The sequence below is a fragment of the Mytilus galloprovincialis genome, chromosome 6 (assembly GCF_965363235.1).
Source record: "Mytilus galloprovincialis chromosome 6, xbMytGall1.hap1.1, whole genome shotgun sequence".
NCBI classification, from domain to species: domain Eukaryota; kingdom Metazoa; phylum Mollusca; class Bivalvia; order Mytilida; family Mytilidae; genus Mytilus; species Mytilus galloprovincialis.
Genome location: NC_134843.1, coordinates 50501485 through 50520287, shown reverse-complemented (window position 1 = coordinate 50520287; position 18803 = coordinate 50501485). Strand labels below are relative to the sequence as shown.

Sequence of the window (18803 nt, the reverse complement as noted above, 5' to 3'; positions counted from 1 at the left end):
TATGTATACTACTTTCAAATTGGCGAAACAAAAATTCCGGCTACATCCCTCTCATTAGTCTAAACTCCTTCTAAAAACATTAAGAAACATAAGAATAGTACTAGTTATTTTTAAAATAGCAAAAAAAGTTTAGGCATTGACCGAACAAGATTACGCCCGTTTTTGTACATTTAATACTTAAGTTAATTCTGTTGGAAATTTAATTTTTTCTAATAGCGAAAAAAGAGGGCAAAAATTATTGTTTTCAGCCAAGGTACTGCTTGAATTATTTTGTAGGCAAAAATAAGGACCAGACTTTTTTCTCAAAATTTTCCGCTCAGACCCCAAAACATAAAATGTTCCGTACTTAGGGAATGGTCATTATTTATCAGCTGAGGGGGTCGGTTTAAATTTTTAGTATACAATTTTATGTTGGGACCCCCCATTATTTTATAAAACCACATTATGACCCCCCCTAAGAACATAATTTCAAAAGTTTAAACCCCCCCCTCCAAAAAAAAAAAATAAAAAAAATCCCCAGTTGTGTTAAGGTTATGATTACCAGCTACATAGTAACAGGCTTTGAGAAACTCTGAGTATAACAAACAGCTTTTCTTCATGTTTTTTGTTTCTCAAAAAGGAATATTTGACACGTGCATGTAGAAAAATAGAAAAAATATACAAAAAATTGTATGTTCCAATTTATTAATTTATTTTGCTGCAACTTATAATTCTACAAATTTTGTCAGTATACCGGTAGATAAACTTTCAATACTGTCTGTTATTTTAATTCCAAGCACAGGCCCTTGTATCTTATTTTTTTTTAACCTTTGTGCCTTAAAATATCTAGTTATGAATGAGGGGGGAGGCGGGGTCAGGATTCCAATGTACAAATGATTTAGGAAGTGCAAATAAAATAACACTGATTATATGGTTCTTGTCCTTTCTTGATTAAATATGTACATGATTTATTTGAGATAAAGAAATATGAAACAAGCCAGGAACCTCTGGCCTTTCTTTGTTTTGTACAGATGTATGTTTTAATAGTTAAGTGTGTTATCAATTTTCTCTGAACAAGTACACATTTTTGTTTAGGGGCCCAAGATGAATATATTTGTTCTTTTTCCAAATCATATAGTGTTTTAGTATCATGTGTGAATGCCATGGTGCCCATCAAGTATTTTGTTTTAGTAAGGTCTGAAATTTTGATAGGAAAGAATATCGGAGAATGGGTAAAATTTACAGAAAAATGGACCCAAAAAAAAGATTAAAAAAAGAACAGCTAAAGGACACTGGTGTTCAAATGTAAAGTAAAGGAGAAAAGAGCAAAAAATACTAAAGAATAGAGAAATACTACCTTAAAAATTAAAGAATACAGAAGGGAAATACCTAATATCGAGATCATCTTTTATTGTTATTCAATTATATCTTTGTAATAATTTCATAAAATAAGTATACCTATTTTTGTAACCACGTGACAAACATATAAATAACATGCATCCTTGCTTTCATCAAAATAATTAAATATACACACCCATTTCATCTCAAGAATCACATCAAAATGATTTAAACACTATCATGACTATAGAAAGTTAATTATGCATGTCCAGAATTCTTGAAGTTTATAAGTCACTTTTTCCTGTGGTCAAAACTAGGGAGAAATGTTTCATACAGTTGTTAATTACGGAAGCCGATAAGGGCCATTCAAAAAAAAAAATTATGTCGTAATTACGACATAGCATGTCGTAATTTCGACATAACATGTCGTTATTACGACATCGCTATGTCGTAATTTCGACATAACATGTCGTTATAACGACATCGCTATGTCGTTATTTCGACATAACATGTCGTTTTAACGACATAGCTATGTCGTAATAACGACATCGCTATGTATATAAAAGAATGTGTATTATGATTGCCAAGACACTAAATGACACAGAAATTAACAACTATATGTTATCATAATGCCCCCAATAGTTAGAAAAGCCCCCGCATAGTCAGCTATAAAAGAGGGACGAAAGATACCAGAGGGAGAGGCCCCGGAATGCTGTGTGGCATACAGTGTTAACATTAATTAATTATTAGCTCCCTTGGTAAAACTCCAAATTTCATATTTAAAGTATTTCATTGTTGATTAATTTACATGATGCTTAATAAGTATATATTTGTTAATTGCATATCTTTTGCTATTTGAGTTCATTGGTTAAAGATATTTATTCATATTGTAAAGTTTAATATTTGTATCGTTGGTCAACTTCTTTGGTTACCTTCTGTGAGAAACTTATATAATTTATAGATCCTATTTAAGTCCTTCAAGGTGGAAGTGATGCAGAGTCAGTCAAGGTCTTATAAACCTTCTACTTGTTCGAACAAATATGTGTGGAATTATATGAGGACTGACATATAGTCCTACCTATAAACAAGCTCTAACTACATGCCTTCGTGTAATAAGGGTGAATTGATGTATTGATTGCTCTCTTTCGACTTTCAAACGTTGGACACGATGTTCCTACAACCTTTAGGATTTAAAACAGAATCTTCGAAATTTCATCCGCAAAACAAAATAAAAATGTTAGAAAACACGAACCAATATTAAAACAAATTCAATATATGTTTCAAATTATGTTTTTACAGCTCTTGATCATATACTAAGTAATATCTAGTATATTTGATGATTAGATTAGCAAAGCTATGTGAAAAAAACCGGATGTCCAACGTTACATTTATGAAAAACTGTTTTAAATCTTATGTATAGTGATCCTATTTCTTATTCTCTGATCTTCTTGATACTTGGCAGGAACAACGACAGGTGTCGGTTCTTTGTGGCGTTAAAGCCGTTATTTTTGCCAAATTTTATTTGACTCGGTGGCTTCATATTAAGCGGGAATAAGAAAAATGTCCAACGACGTTTTTCGTTATCTCAACGACTGAAAGTGAATTTTGTAAGTAGCAGAAAATGAATAAAAAGAGTAAGACAATAATAATATCTAACAAAAGTACAAATATTTGCCTTATTGTTCGTGAGTTCAAATATTGCTGATTCAATAAAATCTTCTCTACACAGTCGTTTTTCAAACGGTAGCCATTTCGTCCAAGTTGATATTTCATTTTTCAAAGCAGTTAACGCGTATTTTTTATAATTAATCAAAACAAAAGTTAGATACACGAAGAGTAAAAAATGCCAAGATTCTTTTCTTATTAACTACATGTTTGGGTCTTAAAGGAATAAAATGCTTCCACACATTACAAAACAGTAGCCAATTTGTCCAAACGTCGAAAGTTCGAAAGACGCTTATTTCCGTCGTTACATGTGCTAAAGTTTCAATTAAATGTTTATGATAATTAAAACAAATCGTGTTATGAAATTTGGAAAAACAGGTTGATGATTGCTGCCGAAAAAAAAGAATAGCGCATGTTGCTATAGACTCCACCCGGGGACATAGGTTCGACACAGGTTAAATTTTGTAATTTTTATTAATCGTTTATAGCTTTTAACGATTTATTTAAAAGAATGGTGAAATGGGGAAAAACACTTCGTCCAACTTTTGCAAAGACAAATTTTAGACACCAAGACAGTCCTCTAAATGTAAAATTCGAATTGAAATTTATATTGTGGAAGTACTCCATAGATCATTTAAAGTCGTCACTTCAGTAAGGTGCAATCACCAATATTAAAAGACTTATACTAGTTCACGGAGTGTTTTACTTCGCGATTTGTCCTGCTATTCATGTTATAACTGTCGTGATGAAATTAATTCCTGTACTAGCGAAACCGGAACTTTTCGTCAATATAAACTTGTGCATGAAATGGAGGTACTAGTAATTGAAAGACAAATCCCAAACAGCGACGAAAACCGTTTCATCGAATTTTAAAAACCCGGGATTATTTAAGCCGTTTTCGCGGACGATCCAGGAGTAGATTACTATATTTTAAAATGTATATCAGAAATTAAACACTATAGATGACTTGCGCGGAAATAATTCTCAAGCCAAGGTTCAAGTAATTGAAGGGGTGTATTTCGACAACTTATGTACCAGGGAAAATACAATTCTATTCAAATTTAACCAAGGGTAAAAATGTTCGATTTACTTGCAGAGTGTCAGATATATTTGTATTGGGGTTGAGTTAAATTTTACAATGACAGATAGCTAGATGATATGCACCTTGAAAGTTAAACATCATATGATAAAAGTTTCGTACATCTAAAAAAAAATATCTTTCTTATGGAAAACTGTACCACATCTTTCTATATCTACTTCCGTCCCATCTTTCTTTCCCACATTACTTGCGACAGTAATGCATTTTTAGTTGAAATAACTTAAAGGGTAAACATTATTAAATAGATTTCCACAACTTGAGGTAATTTATGATAAAATGACATCACAAAACGAACAGAACCAGAATTTTGTAATATAATAAATAAATCAACCAACATATAAAAAAAAACAAATAAAACTTGCAAAAATTAATCAAAAACCCTCTTCGACGCCGCTTTTTATGTGTAATGTCGTGTTTTAGGAACATCGTGCCCATCGTTTGACAGTAAATACAAAGCAATCGATACGTCCATTCACCCTCATGACAACAAACCATGGAGTTCTGCACTTCTTTAATGAGAGGTGGAAAGCTTTGTTCGCCTTGATAGGACTTGAGGTCAGTCCTCATAGTCCCAGGTTGGTTACTTATTACGTCCAATCAGGATCTATAAAATATATAAGTTTCTCACAGAAGGTAACCAAAGAAGGTGACCAAAGATTTTGCGACGATACAAATATTAAACTTTACAATATAAATAAATATTTTTAATCAATGAATTCAAATAGCAAAAGCTATGCAATTAACAGATATATACTTATTCAGATTCATGTAAATTATTTAACAATGAAATACATTAAATATGGAATTTGGAGTTTTACCAAGGGAGCTAATAATTAATTAATAACACTGTCTGCCACACAGCAATTTCGGGGGCTCTCCCTCTGGTATCTTTCGTCCCTCTTCTATAGCTGATTATGCGGGGGCTTTTCTAGTTATTGGGGGCATTATGATATGACCTATAGTTGTTAATTTCTGTGTCATTTAGTGTCTTGGCAATCATAATACATATTCTTTAATATATATAGTGATGTCGTTATTACGACATAGCTATGTCGTTATTACGACATGTTATGTCGAAATTACGACATAGCGATGTCGTTGTAACGACATATTATGTCGAAATTACGACATAGCGATGTCGTAATAACGACATGTTATGTCGAAATTACGACACAGTGATGTCGTTATAACGACATGTTATGTCGAAATTACGACATGCTATGTCGTAATTACGACATAAATTTTTTTTTTTGAATGGCCCTTATCGGCTTCCGTAGTTAATCTATTGATTGTAAATTTACACAACTGTGATAAGGAGTGATCAGATGCACTGCCCTTGAGAAATTAGACATATCCTGCTGGTGCTTTATAGTTTACACTATCAAAGATTTAATAAACAGACATTATTTCACAGATCGTACACTAATTTCAATTTTGTCAACAATTTATATACAGACATAAAAACCTTTATTGTATGACCCCCCTCCCCCTAGTTAAAATATTTTTTTTTATGGTAACCCCCCCCCCCCCCCAGTGGTAAGACATTTTTGGCAATGACCCCCCCCCCCTAAAATGCACCGACCCCCTCAGCTGATAAATAATGACTGTTCTTTGAAGACTTTAAATCCATATAGAGATTACTGACTGGGGTCATTATTTAGCAATACCGGGGTTGTAATAACTTGAGCAACACGACAGGTGCCACATGTGGAGCAGGATCTGCTCACCCTTCCGGAGCACCTGAGATCGCCCCAGTTGTCTGTGGGGTTCGTGTTACATGTACTTAGTCTTTGGTTTTCTATATTGTGTCTTTTGTACAGTTAATGACGTCAAACATACGAAGCAACGTGTCCACCAGTTTTATTATTAACCTGTCGGCAAATGTCAACATCAATTGCGAAAGCAATTGACTTGACGTATTTAAACAACCGCACTTACTTCAAACAAAAATATTGGACGACAATATAAACATCTCAAGAGTAAAAATACAGTAGGATAGTGCAGAATGGAACTGTACGGTAAGCAATATACAGAGCCGTTGTACTTTGCCACATCACTGGTAAAGTTGTGATGGCTGCTTAGAGAGATTCCATCAAAAATGCGCCAGAAAAAAACTTGCTCCAAAACAACATACTGGATTTGTAGAAACTGTCATTGTAGAGTTTAGCTTACCCAACTGTGCAAGTGCAAAATGCACCGTATGGTTCTGATGTGTGCTGATCCATAATTATGTGAAGATACTTTGTCTTTGCTTCTTCACCACTCTGTGATGGCAAACAGCTGGCTTTTACAGCACAAAATGTGTCACTGTCAACAATTTGGTTGAAGGAGACATTATTAAGGTGTTTAGCATCCAGGTGCTGATATGCTCTAGTTGGTTTATACTGTCGTAATGAGGTTTTATCATAATCAGACACTTGACAGTTTAATAGGTACTTCTTTACCATTGACAGGTCAAGGTCTATATCTGGCACCTGCTTTGTCCATCCTGGCAATTTTAAAAGATAATTTGGGGATAATTGCTGAAATTCTAGTAGCTGCTTTTTATCTAACAAATGATTTTCAATCTTTGGCTCCTTAATACAAAAGTCGTTTTTTTCGCTGTTACCACATGTCAAAATATTAAGCTCAAAACATAATAAGATTTCTAATGAGTTGCGACCAACACCATCAGTTTTTATGTTTGCATCAATACAGAGGCGTTTTAAGTCCCTCAAGTTTAAATTCTTTACGTCTTTAAAAGTTTGTGGTGTTAATGGAAGAGGTTGGATTAATGTTGACACGCTTTTTTTGCTAACGGAAGACATTTTACACTGTATAATTTTTCAATTTCTTTACATTTAACCGGAACTCCGCCAGCGCGCGGTGTATTATGGGTAACCTTGAAATAGACTATAAGAATTTGAAATTATGCAATATTGTAAATATAAAAAAAAAGTTTTATTACATATTACTAGTTCCATATCGTACACTTGTAAAATTAATGTAAAAATAACGCAAATTACAATACATATAATGAAATATTTGTTTAACCTGGCCCGGACCAGTAGGGTAGCCTATATCAGGAACATATCTCAGAAAATATATACATGTATTGTGCATTATTATTTTTCACATAACCAACTTTTGACTCCAGTTTGAATTTTTATCCTGTGGTAAGAGTCAGAGACTCAGTCAAGTTAAGGGTATAACATCCATATGAAGGTGCTCTTATTTGCAGGAGGATAATACATAGATAAAGTTGACGTACTTCTTAACGTAGTATCTATAGTTTCTTTCCCCAGTAATTATTTGTTCCTCTGAAATGGCACAGGTTTCGGCACAGAAATGTTCACTGTGTGATGAACAGAATGGAGCATATTATTGTTATGAATGCCAACAAGCTTTATGCACAGTTTGTCGCAATAATCACGGTAAGATTCCAGCTCTAAGTGGACACACAGTCGCAGATATTAATACAGTAGATCTTTCAACTGTCAACAAAAAGTCTCACTGTTTAGAACACGAGAAAGAATTCCTGTTTTACTGTGTTAAATGCGATACTTTTATTTGCAGTAAGTGCGTAACATCTACACATTATACACATCCTTTCTCAGAAATAACTGAAATTGTAGTAAAGGAAAGAGAAAAAGCAAAAGAAAATATTGAAGAATTAAAATTGAAAATTGATGCAATATCTACCCTGCAAGAAAAAGTCAAGACAACTCACTTTGAACAACTCCATTCTAAGAGCAAACAATGTATTGAACATATTGAATTTGTCAGCAAAGATCTTCAGTCCTGTATAGAATCGAAGAGAAGTATCAAAGCAACTGAAGTAGAGGACAATGAAAAAAATGAGCAAGAAAATTTAAAAGCATTTGTTGACAACACAGACTCAGTTCATAAGCAATACACACAAATATTATCAGAACTGGAGAATGTTTTGTTGGAGAAACATGATGTGACATTTTATTCAAGTTATAGATCAATTGACAGTGATATTCAAACATTGGTTAATATACCAGAAGAACCCGAAGAAGCACAAGTTCCAATTTTTAAAGATAAATTCTTATATCAAGAAGTTCAGGACTATATGGAATCGAAGATTGATAACAGGTAAATATGATGCTTTTTTAAGCCATTGAAGTGATGGATGAAAGTTTTGAAATTGAAAAAAAGTTGGTTAGGGGTCACTAGCTCTAAGTGCATGTCATATAACATGTACATGTATAAACATGATAAAGTTGGACTGTGAAAATCAGATTCAAGGTTTTTTAGGTTGTTATTAGGTACCAACTATCAATAAATAGCACAATAGTGTTGAAAGTGATGTTAAACACCAATCAATCAATCATCATGTTTATTCAAGAGTAGTATGATATTAATATTGTAGTTTTTCTAGACCATTGTGTTTGTTCAATTTAGTCTTTCTTTTACAGATTATGTCAAAACTGCTCTGTTCAGAAGATGAAAATTGAAGATTTACAGTCAGAAATCACTAAGTGGGAACTTCAAAGGTACAAACTAGAAATTATGTTACAAAAAAGAAAAGACCAATTTATCACTAAAAAGTAATAATTTAAAGATACGCAAGCATGATAAGACCATTCCTAACTTTGACTTGTTGACAGTTTTATGAGAGATAAGATGTGAATGTATATATTAATTATGGCACCCTCAACGGAGTTGGGGTGACATATTGTTATTCTACGTTTCTTTTTTTTCTTATTTTTATTTTTCTTCCACACATTTCAGTGGCGGATCCAGGGGGGGGGGGTTCCGGGGGTGCGCACCCCCCCTTTATTTTTGCCGATCAATGCATTTGTATCGGGACATATGTTTTGCACCCCCCCTTTGCCCTGGGTGCCCTGGGTTAGCACCCCCCTTTCGAAAATTCCTGCATCCGCCCCTGCATTTTGTCCGCGCGAGTTCTCAGAATTGACCAGACCAATGTTTATGGAACTCAACTATAATGAGGAACCCCACTTGAAGTTGTGCACCTTGCTATGGAATGGTAAAAGATGGCCGCCGTTTCCATGGAAACAGCACAAATGCGAAAAAAATCACAAAGTGTTCCAAACTGGAACAAACTCCACAGGAATGTTAACTGGCATGTGCTGATTTCCAGTTTGACTTTGGAATTTTCAAAATGGCTGCCTTTACCATGGAAGCAGCTAAAATATCAAAAATTCTAACTCTTTCGTTATAAGATCCAACTGGATGAAACTTTATGAAAATGTTCTCCAGTATGCCAAGATGTCAAGACAATATTTGGATAGTTCAAAATGGCCGCCGTTGTCATGGAAACTAGGGCCAAGTTTTGCATTGACCCTATGGAAAAATACATAAAATCAGCATTTTCTCAGAGAGTAGTGCACCAAAGTCAATAAAACTGTACTGATATATAACATGACATGTAGCAATGAGATGTCTGCTTTTAGAATTTTGGAATTATCTACTGTAACCATGGTTGCAGCACAACAGTTCAAAATTTCCAAAAAAAAATAAGTGCTGCAAACTGGATGAAACTTTACAGGAATAGTGACTGACATGTGCGGAGTTGCATTTTGAAGTTGGAATTTCAAAAATGGCCGCCGTAACCATGGAAACAGCAAAATTGTCCAAAATTTCAAAATGCTCCAAACTTAATGAAATTTTGCAAAAATGATAACTTGCAGGTGTAGATGCACTCTTTCACTTTGGAATTTCCAAAATGGCTGCCGCTCCCCTGGCAATGGGGGGACGAGGGTGCCATCCGTTATTGCTGGCAATTACAAATCTAGTATCTATTTGTTTTTATAACCCCACTTAAAAATTTAACCCCTCTTTAAAAAAGGGGGGGGGGGGGGTATACTGTTTAACCTAGATGTCTGTATATCAATCAGTCTGTCCATCTGTCAAATGAATATTTTTCATTGCATCTTATCAGCATGATCAGGAACTGAATCATAAGGGAAATTTGGAAATTTAGGTTCAGGGTTTATATAAGTCAGTTATACAGTGTGATGTGTTTTTAGATTCATCACTCAACATCCTTCCTGTTTACCGAACACTTGTATAAATGATAGCCAAGTTGAAAAGTTTTTGTAGCTTCTTTATAAAGAACTACAATACAAGGATTTCTAAAATTTGGTTTCAGGGTTTATATAAATCAGTGATGCGTTTTCAGATTCGTCACTCAACGTTACAGCATCCTGTTCACCAAAATATTTTGTGGGGGTATCATCAGTGAGCTGTAGCTCACACGGTCACTTGTTGTATGTTGTTGTATGTGTGTTTTGTATTTAGTTATATGAGCAATGTTAAATGTTTATGGTTTACATGGTTTATACAGAAAAATTTGCATACAAGAATTTGGTATCATTAAAAACTTTTGTGAATGTTCAATGGTGTTCCTGGATTATCATTAATATAAGTTTTGTTTGATTTTGACAGAGACCTAGAGAAAAAAGATGATGAACTTGGAAAGTTATCAAATGATATGTTGTCATTGGAACGAGATAGCCTAAATATGCTGTCAAAGTATGTAAAGAGATTCTCAGGGGTTCAAATTAACATTTGGTACTGGAAGGTCCAGGACCTTTGACACTCAAAACTGAAAGGTCCACAACCTAAATTGCAGGTCCTACTTTTACTTGAAATATTTTATAACACAGTAAGATACAAAATTATTGTGCCTTTGGTGTTAGGTTATCTTGTTACATTGTCAGTGTCACTGTTGTATAATATGTTCAATAAACTAATAAATATAATTGTCTTGTATATTATGAATTCATATTATCTTTATTTTTTTTTATTTGGTAGGGTGTCACTGTTGGTAGGTGTGTTGTAACCAAGATTAGTAATTAATTACTAATTATATCATTACCTCAGGGCTCACACTACTTCAATTCGATTTTAAAAGTCCACTAGAGCTTGTTACTTTGTTACATTGTATCATATCATTACCTCAGGGCTCACACTACTTCAACTCGATTTTAAAAGTCCACTAGAGCTTGTTACTTTGTTACATTGTATCATATCTAGTTGCACTATTTTTGATAATAAAGTACGAAACTTCCAGCTATTTACAGGCCCCTAAAATTGAGGAGAAATTACCCCTTGGAATTGCAGTAATTTGTTTACACTTTAAAAACATCTGCATGTCATATCCACATGTATTAATGATAAAAGAAAAATGCTGTCACATTGTATTGGATGTTGACATGGAAATTTGTCAACTAAAAAACTTATTAAGTAATTTTGAGTTTCAACCTAAAATATTTTCTGGTCTTTCTTTCTTTTCCATATATCTTTTGGTTTTCAATTCTAGTGATTATATTTCATAATCTTAGATGTATTTTGTCACAACTTCAAGCCTGACATTATTTTTTTTTATTGTATTTGATCGGCAAACCCGGAATTACCCTTATCCGTCCCGGAAACTGATCCGGTATTGTAATTATCTTCATTTCCGGTTTATATATGGCATCCATTGTTTTTCTATGTTGATGTTGTCAGTCAGATACGATTTCACTCGGATTTACAAATTACTTTTTAACGATTTTCGGTATAAAATTAGCGGTTGGATAAAATGAATATTGCTGTCATGAATAATAAAGATGAGAATTTATTTTGAGATCGTTTATTTGGAAATTTTGATAAAAAGGTCTGCGAAGTTATTTTTTATTTTCTTTCAAATCGAAGGTCCGTCGGGCGTAGCTAGTAACCAAAACGAAGGTCCGCTTGCAAAAGTGGAAGGTCGCGGACCTCGGACCACCGCTAATTTGAACACCTGATTCTGAATATGCTGAAGAAGCCTTTATAACACATTATTTGACCCACAAGAATCAAATGAAAACAAATTTGAATTAGAACTAGAAAGTTTCAGTATCTATCAAAGTCATAAAAATTCATGAAAATATTGTTACTTTTTAGATATAAAAAAATATTGTCATTTGTTAGATCTGAGTGCAATAATAATGCATGAATGTATACTTTCTTCACAAGCAATAACCTAAAACTTGCTTGAAGCATATGTTTACTAATACAAAAAATACATAATAGCATAATAGAAACCAATGAAAGTATATATCTTATGATCCTTACGTCGTAACTACAATCCCCTTCCCTTTCATGAATGTGACCTACAGAATAAGACTATTTACCGGATTTGTTATCACACAAGCAACATGACGGGTGCCACATGTGGAGCAGGATCTGCTTACCCTTCCAGAGCACCTGAGATCACCCCTAGTTTTTGGTGGGGTTCAGGTTGTTTATTCTTTAGTTTTCTATGTTGTGTCATGTGTGCTATTGTTTGTCTGTTTGTCTTTTTCATTTTTAGCCATGGCTTTGTCAGTTTATTTTAGATTTATGAGTTTAACTGTCCCTTTGGTATCTTTCGTCCCTCTTTTATGCAAATTGGTAAGGATTTTTATTTATTGTTGATGAGACATGGAAAGGGTCATTAATATTTTAGAACTTAATTTCTCATAATTTTGTAATGTTATGGAACCCAACATTGGTGGTCAAGTGGTAGCATGCTGACCTATAAGTGTATGCAGTTGAGAGTTCAAACCCTGACCAGGTCAAATCAAAGACTAAACAATTGGTATTTGCTACATACAATGTACACATTTAGGAGAAAAAGCAAAGACTCACTTTGCTCAGCTCTTAGTTAGAATATTGTGTCCAAGTATTGTGACAGGTTTTTCATGGACCCTTTAGATATTGTTTTCTTAATAATTTATGTTTTGAATATGACTTCAACATGTTCTACTTCACATTCATAGTCTCATTTATATATTTCATCGTTGAAAACATTAGTCATACATTCACATGCTTTTCGTACATTCAGCTGAGGGTTTTAGGGTCAAAATTAAATCACCAATACTTAGAAAATAAAAAAATATATATATTTCTGGATCGCAATGTTTGTTTCTCTTGCTTGATTAGAAGAAAACTTATACAGATAAAAGGTACATGTATGAGAAGAAAAAGTAGCCTATTGATTTTGGGGTTTGTATGTCAAAGTTCAAGGTCACATATCAACATGTGAGGCCAAGCTTTTTATAACATAACACCTGCAATTTCATTTCACATGTACCTATTATCATGATTATTTTTTTTATCACAGTGTCAATGTTTGTATAGGCATTCCTTCAACCAAACAAATCTGGTTTTTGTATCTGTAAGTGCCTAACATAAATTTGTTTATCTTTACCAAAATAATACTGACATCTACCTAAAATCACAATTATCTGAAACTTGCTTATACATGCAGCTGTATAAATATTTCTGGAATAAAGAATATGATGCTTATGTTTAAATGACACATAAATTACAATATTGTCACATTATTTATTATTTTAATTGAACTTGTAGATACACAAACTTGAAAAATTCAACATACCAGAAAGATGCAGAGAATAAAAAACTTGCAGACAAAATTAAAACGTTGAACAAGTATGTATATGCTATAATAGAAATGTATTCTTGGCTGAAATATAAAGAATTATGTAAACATGCATACACATGTATGTCATTTGTAATCTAACATGACTAAAGGGCTTTCAAGTACATCTGCCTTGAGTCAATCAGGCCCATATATATATATATATATATATATATATATATATATATATACAACTCGTCTAAACATCAACCCAACAATGTTAGATCTGTAAATTTGCTTTCGCAAATTTTTGGTTCTTCCCTCGCCGGGATTCGAACCCATGCTACTGTGATATCGTGACACCAAATCGCCTGCACTGCAGCCGTCCCGCTAGACCACACGACCACCTGGGCTCTCAAAAAAAGAGCTTTCGCTGGCCATGTGTTACCTTTCCACGTCAGTTTTAATCTAGCGGCGTACTACAGTACATGATATATAAGGCATGAAGATGTTATTGTTACAGATCAGCTAAATTATCTATAGTAAAGGATCCTACAAATTAATGTAAGATACAGTCACAGAAAATAATTATATTCATAAGTACGTCTGAGTCAGTGACAACCCTAGATAATTTAGCTGATCTGTAACAATAACATCTTCATGCCTTATATATCATGTACTGTAGTACGCCGCTAGATTAAAACTGACGTGGAAAGGTAACACATGGCCAGCGAAAGCTCTTTTTTTGAGAGCCCAGGTGGTCGTGTGGTCTAGCGGGACGGCTGCAGTGCAGGCGATTTGGTGTCACGATATCACAGTAGCATGGGTTCGAATCCCGGCGAGGGAAGAACCAAAAATTTGCGAAAGCAAATTTACAGATCTAACATTGTTGGGTTGATGTTTAGACGAGTTGTATATACATTATGTACACAGCCATGTATCACCATCATTGATGGCGATCCGATGGATATATCTGTTTTAGGGTTGTCACTGACTCAGACGTATATATATATATATATATATATATATATATATATATATATATCTAAAGTCGATTTGACACCAATTAAAAAAAATATTTAGGGATAAAAAGGAGCACTAAATTCTCTAAAGACAAAAAATAAACATGATGAATAGACCCTGATGATCACCAATGTAATAAGTGATTTAAGATATAAAAATATGAAGTTGTGGTATGATTGCCAATGAGACAACTTTCCAAAAGAGACCAAATGACACGGAAATTAACAATTGTAGGTCACTGTACGGCCTTCTATAATGAGTTAAATAATCAGCTTTAATAGGCCCCCAAATGACAAATGTAAAACAATTCAAATAATAAAATTGGGCTGATTTATGTAAAAAAAAATCAAGAAAAACTTATATAAAGCAACACGCTCCACCCATTGAATTACAGGCTTCTGTCTTGAGACAGACACATACAGAATGTGATTGATTACAGCTAATTACAATTACATTTTTGATTACCCCAGGTCTGCAGAGAAAGCATTAATTGATGTATGTAAAAATATCAACTATTTTTTATTTTGCATTTTTTATAGAGACCTGGAAAAGAAAAATGATGAGATTAAAAAATTATCCAGAGCAATCCATTCTGCAAGGGAAGGAGGTCAAAGTGTGTCAACAAAGTATGTTAAATTTTATTTTAAAAGGAAGTACATTGTATAATCAAGAACATCTCATTTGTGTTACACCCTTAAAATGCAATATTTTAACATTTGTAGAAGTACAGAATTCGAAACAGAGGAACATCACTGGGGTGTATTTACTTCATATTAAATTTAATGCATACTACAATAAAAAACCTTTTTGTTAATGCTTTTTGATTTTGATGATTTCAGTTTACAAATTATTTAAATGCTTGAGAAGGAGTTAAAAAATAAATAAAATGAAACTTGATGATAGTTTCTTTTCATTTTGTTTTCAAAAGGTTTGAGTAGAATATAAACATAAGTAATCATCATTTGTGGCTCAACTCAACCATGCTCAAAGAAGTTGAAGGAGAGAAACTATGTTGTTCTGTTCTAATTTTGCAACATCAGCTTCGTCAATGGATTACTTTATGATTATATCAGTTTAAGAGGAACCACTAGTGGTAGGTCAATGTGGTTGGTATGCAGTTGTCCATGGTGATTCTTTGACACCACCCAATCAGTCATTGTCTAAAGACTTAAAAATATCTCTTTGTTTACACTTATGTCCTTATCGTCCTTTGATTTTCATTGTCTACAAAGAAAAAGCACAAAAATACTGAACTCCGAGGAAAATTCAAAACAGAAAGTCCATTATCAAATGGCAAAATCAAAAAAGCTCAAACACATCAAACGAATGGATAACAACTGTTATATTTATTCCAGACTTGGTACAGGCATTTTTTATAAAGAAATTGGGGATTAAACCTGGTTTACAGCTAGCTTAACTTCTCACTTGTATGACAGTCACTTAAAATTCAATATAAAATAATAGTTCTTATTGGGACAGTGAATTTCATTGCAGTCATTTTCATACCTCTTTCAAATTTATTTCATCATGTTTTTTGCCTAAAATAGCAAGTAGGGGGATGAAACTTGGGTTATGAGTTTTAAGTAAATACTATCATACTATTGAGTTGGGATTTGAAAATTTTTCATTTTTTGTCTTCAAGAAATGGCTAACGAAATAAATGTGTTCTCAGGCCAGTTTGAGGGGAACCACTATGGCAAGTCATAGATATGTGTACCACTATGTATTTGTATAAGCATTTGTTAATCCCATATCAATGAAATAATTGACACCATCCACTCAGTGATGGTCGTTTAAAATCGAAAATATGCATAGTTTACATGTTACAAGGTTAGTTTAAGTAGAACCACAAAAGGTAGTCAATGGTATTTGGTATAAAGTTATATGATTATATCTCAGACTTATTTCATTGGAAAATATATGGCCCTACCCCTCAGTCATTATTTATTGACTGTGAAACTTTTACATACTTGTTTGTAACAGGGTTTCCCCTGGGTCAATTATTTTTTTCGCCACCTCTTTCGCCAAAACAATATATTTTTCGCCACTTTATTATTTTTTTCGCCAAGTAACATAAATATATTTTTAGTTTAAAATTTATCTTTTTTTTCTACCCCCACCCCCCCCCCCCCCTCCCCCTTTCCTTCTCTTAAATAAGATGATTTCGCCCTTATGTACTAAGAAGTGGTTTTTACAACAAAACAAAAGTTTTTATCACATGAAATTGATCCCTCATTTTATGTGTAGTCATTACATTGAAGGGTTACTCTCATTCGAGGGGTTGTTCCCAACCTTTTGGATATATTTCTTCATATTAAACGACAGTTGTCTTTTCTTGACCATCATAAATGAAAAAGTTGAGACATAAAACTATGCTTGAAACCGTGACGTGTGTCACTCAAACGACTTTAAAGTAGTCTCCCTAATCAATTACCTATATTAAGTAAATGGATAATTAAAGTTTTAAATCAAAGAATTTTCTTGGTTTTGAACATTTTTCGTCACAACAGCTTTCTTTTCTAAACTATTTTCAAAAGGAGAGGAGACGTCAAAAATTTGCTTCAAACACGTGCGTCACAAAGTGGTAAATAAATTATGTATGTGACATTTAGTGGAAGCCATTTAACCATATCATGTTGTCAAACAATTCAATCAACACCTTTATTAATTAGTCCTTTGTTGTCGATAGCTATAAAATGCAATCAGCTGATTATTGATTTTCTGTCCAAATCTTAATGAGGTCAAGGTAAATTCCGAGTATAGTCTGATACGGTAAAGTCCGAGAAACTCAAAAAAAAGTAAATAAACAAGATGGAGGAAAACAAATGTTATATATATTTCTTTCGCCAAATTCTTTCGCAAATGACGAATTTTTATCGCTACAATTATTATTTTTTCGCAAATTGAGAAAATGGCGACCGCCAGCGGAAACCCTGGTTTGTAATCTGTATTAAAGAGGGGCTTTATTTGGCCTAACTTTAAACTGTTATTTGAGCTTTTAATTTAAGAATTCAATTTTAATGTCTGATTTAAGTTGACATGTGCAAAATCAAAAATTGCAAGAGTTTTTTTTCTAAGATAATTATTGTGATTTCAGCTTTGTTATCTTTTTCAAAATTTATAAATGTCTGCTTATATCTTGATAAAACTTCCTTAACTGCTTTATCATTAATTATGCAAACAAGTTTATCAAATATATTACTGATTAGAAATATATCTGTTCTTATAAAAGATTTATATTTTTCAGTGCTCAGTTACCGATGTTTAGCTGTGTATGTAGAAGGGTCTATGCAACAAGGGAAGATTTAGTAAACCACAAAACTCGGTCTGGTTGCATGTAGCTGATGCTCTTGCATAACAGTGAAGGAGAAGGAATTGCTTTCAAAGGACTATTATGATGGTTAAAAGAATGAATCAGATTGATAAGTCATCACATGAATTGTTTTTGCCTTTCCTTCTTAAAAGGGCAATGTGGGCCAATGCCAACATGGCATAGGTTATTATCCAGCGTCCATCGTTTGTTTGTATGTTTCTAGAAAGGAGATATAGATGGAAATACATTCTACAGTTTTCTTTATGCTTTCATTATGATGTGATTTTGAAGTCAAATAAAGCATCAGATATTTTGTGCTATTTTCTTTTTCGTTTATAAATGTCAATATTATAAAGAAAATAAGATCTAAGGTAACTCATTTGACCTTCAATGGAATTGGCAATTTGTATTTGGTCCTTTTAGGTTAATAAACTACAACACAATCGCAGGTCCGTGACTGAAATTAAGTTCCTACACCTTATTTTAAACCTGTTTTTTTTTGTTTGGTCATCTGATAATATGATACTGATTATAAGGTTCAAAGTTTTTTTCTGTATTTCAACCAAAACAATTCTGTTTGAACCCATCTACCCAATTTTTGCTAATACTTACCAATATTTATCATGTGGAAAACAAAAGTGTTGGAATGTTGTAATTTCTTATATATTAGTTATTTACAAAATTAAATTATTTGATGCCTTGTTTTTACTTCATACAGGATAACAAATTAAAAAAATTGAAAAACCTAAGCCTTATATTAAGCCTCGATTTTTAGTTTTCGTATTGTCATCTGAAAAGCAATGATGATCATGAGGTGCACAGTTTACTGATTTCAAACTGTCCTTATTTTCTTTCAACAACTGGAATTTATTAGGGCCAATCCCTTATAATGATAAAGTTCAGGTGTGATTATGACCCATGAATAGACAAGCAAATCCAAAATACACCGTTTAGTGGTGCACCTTAAAGAGTAGTTAACAGGTGACATCTACTATTGGTATTATTTCATATTCAACCCAGAACTTGTT

General features: G+C 33.2%; 2 protein-coding genes across 2 annotated transcripts; both read left to right on the top strand.

Moving 5' to 3' along the window:
• Positions 1–7346: 7346 nt before the first annotated feature.
• On the top strand, positions 7347–8638 carry LOC143078604 (uncharacterized). The gene is made up of 2 exons (XM_076253460.1): positions 7347–8179; positions 8503–8638. The coding sequence occupies exons 1-2, from the start codon at positions 7386–7388 to the stop codon at positions 8636–8638; spliced, it is 930 nt and encodes a 309-aa protein (XP_076109575.1). The 5' UTR covers positions 7347–7385.
• A 1859-nt stretch (positions 8639–10497) lies between these two features.
• LOC143079803 (uncharacterized) lies at positions 10498–18088 on the top strand. The gene is made up of 4 exons (XM_076255393.1): positions 10498–10585; positions 13430–13510; positions 15002–15088; positions 17710–18088. Exons 1-4 carry the CDS (start codon positions 10545–10547, stop codon positions 17801–17803), a joined length of 303 nt encoding a protein of 100 aa, XP_076111508.1. The 5' UTR covers positions 10498–10544; the 3' UTR covers positions 17804–18088.
• The last annotated feature ends 715 nt before the right edge of the window (positions 18089–18803 follow it).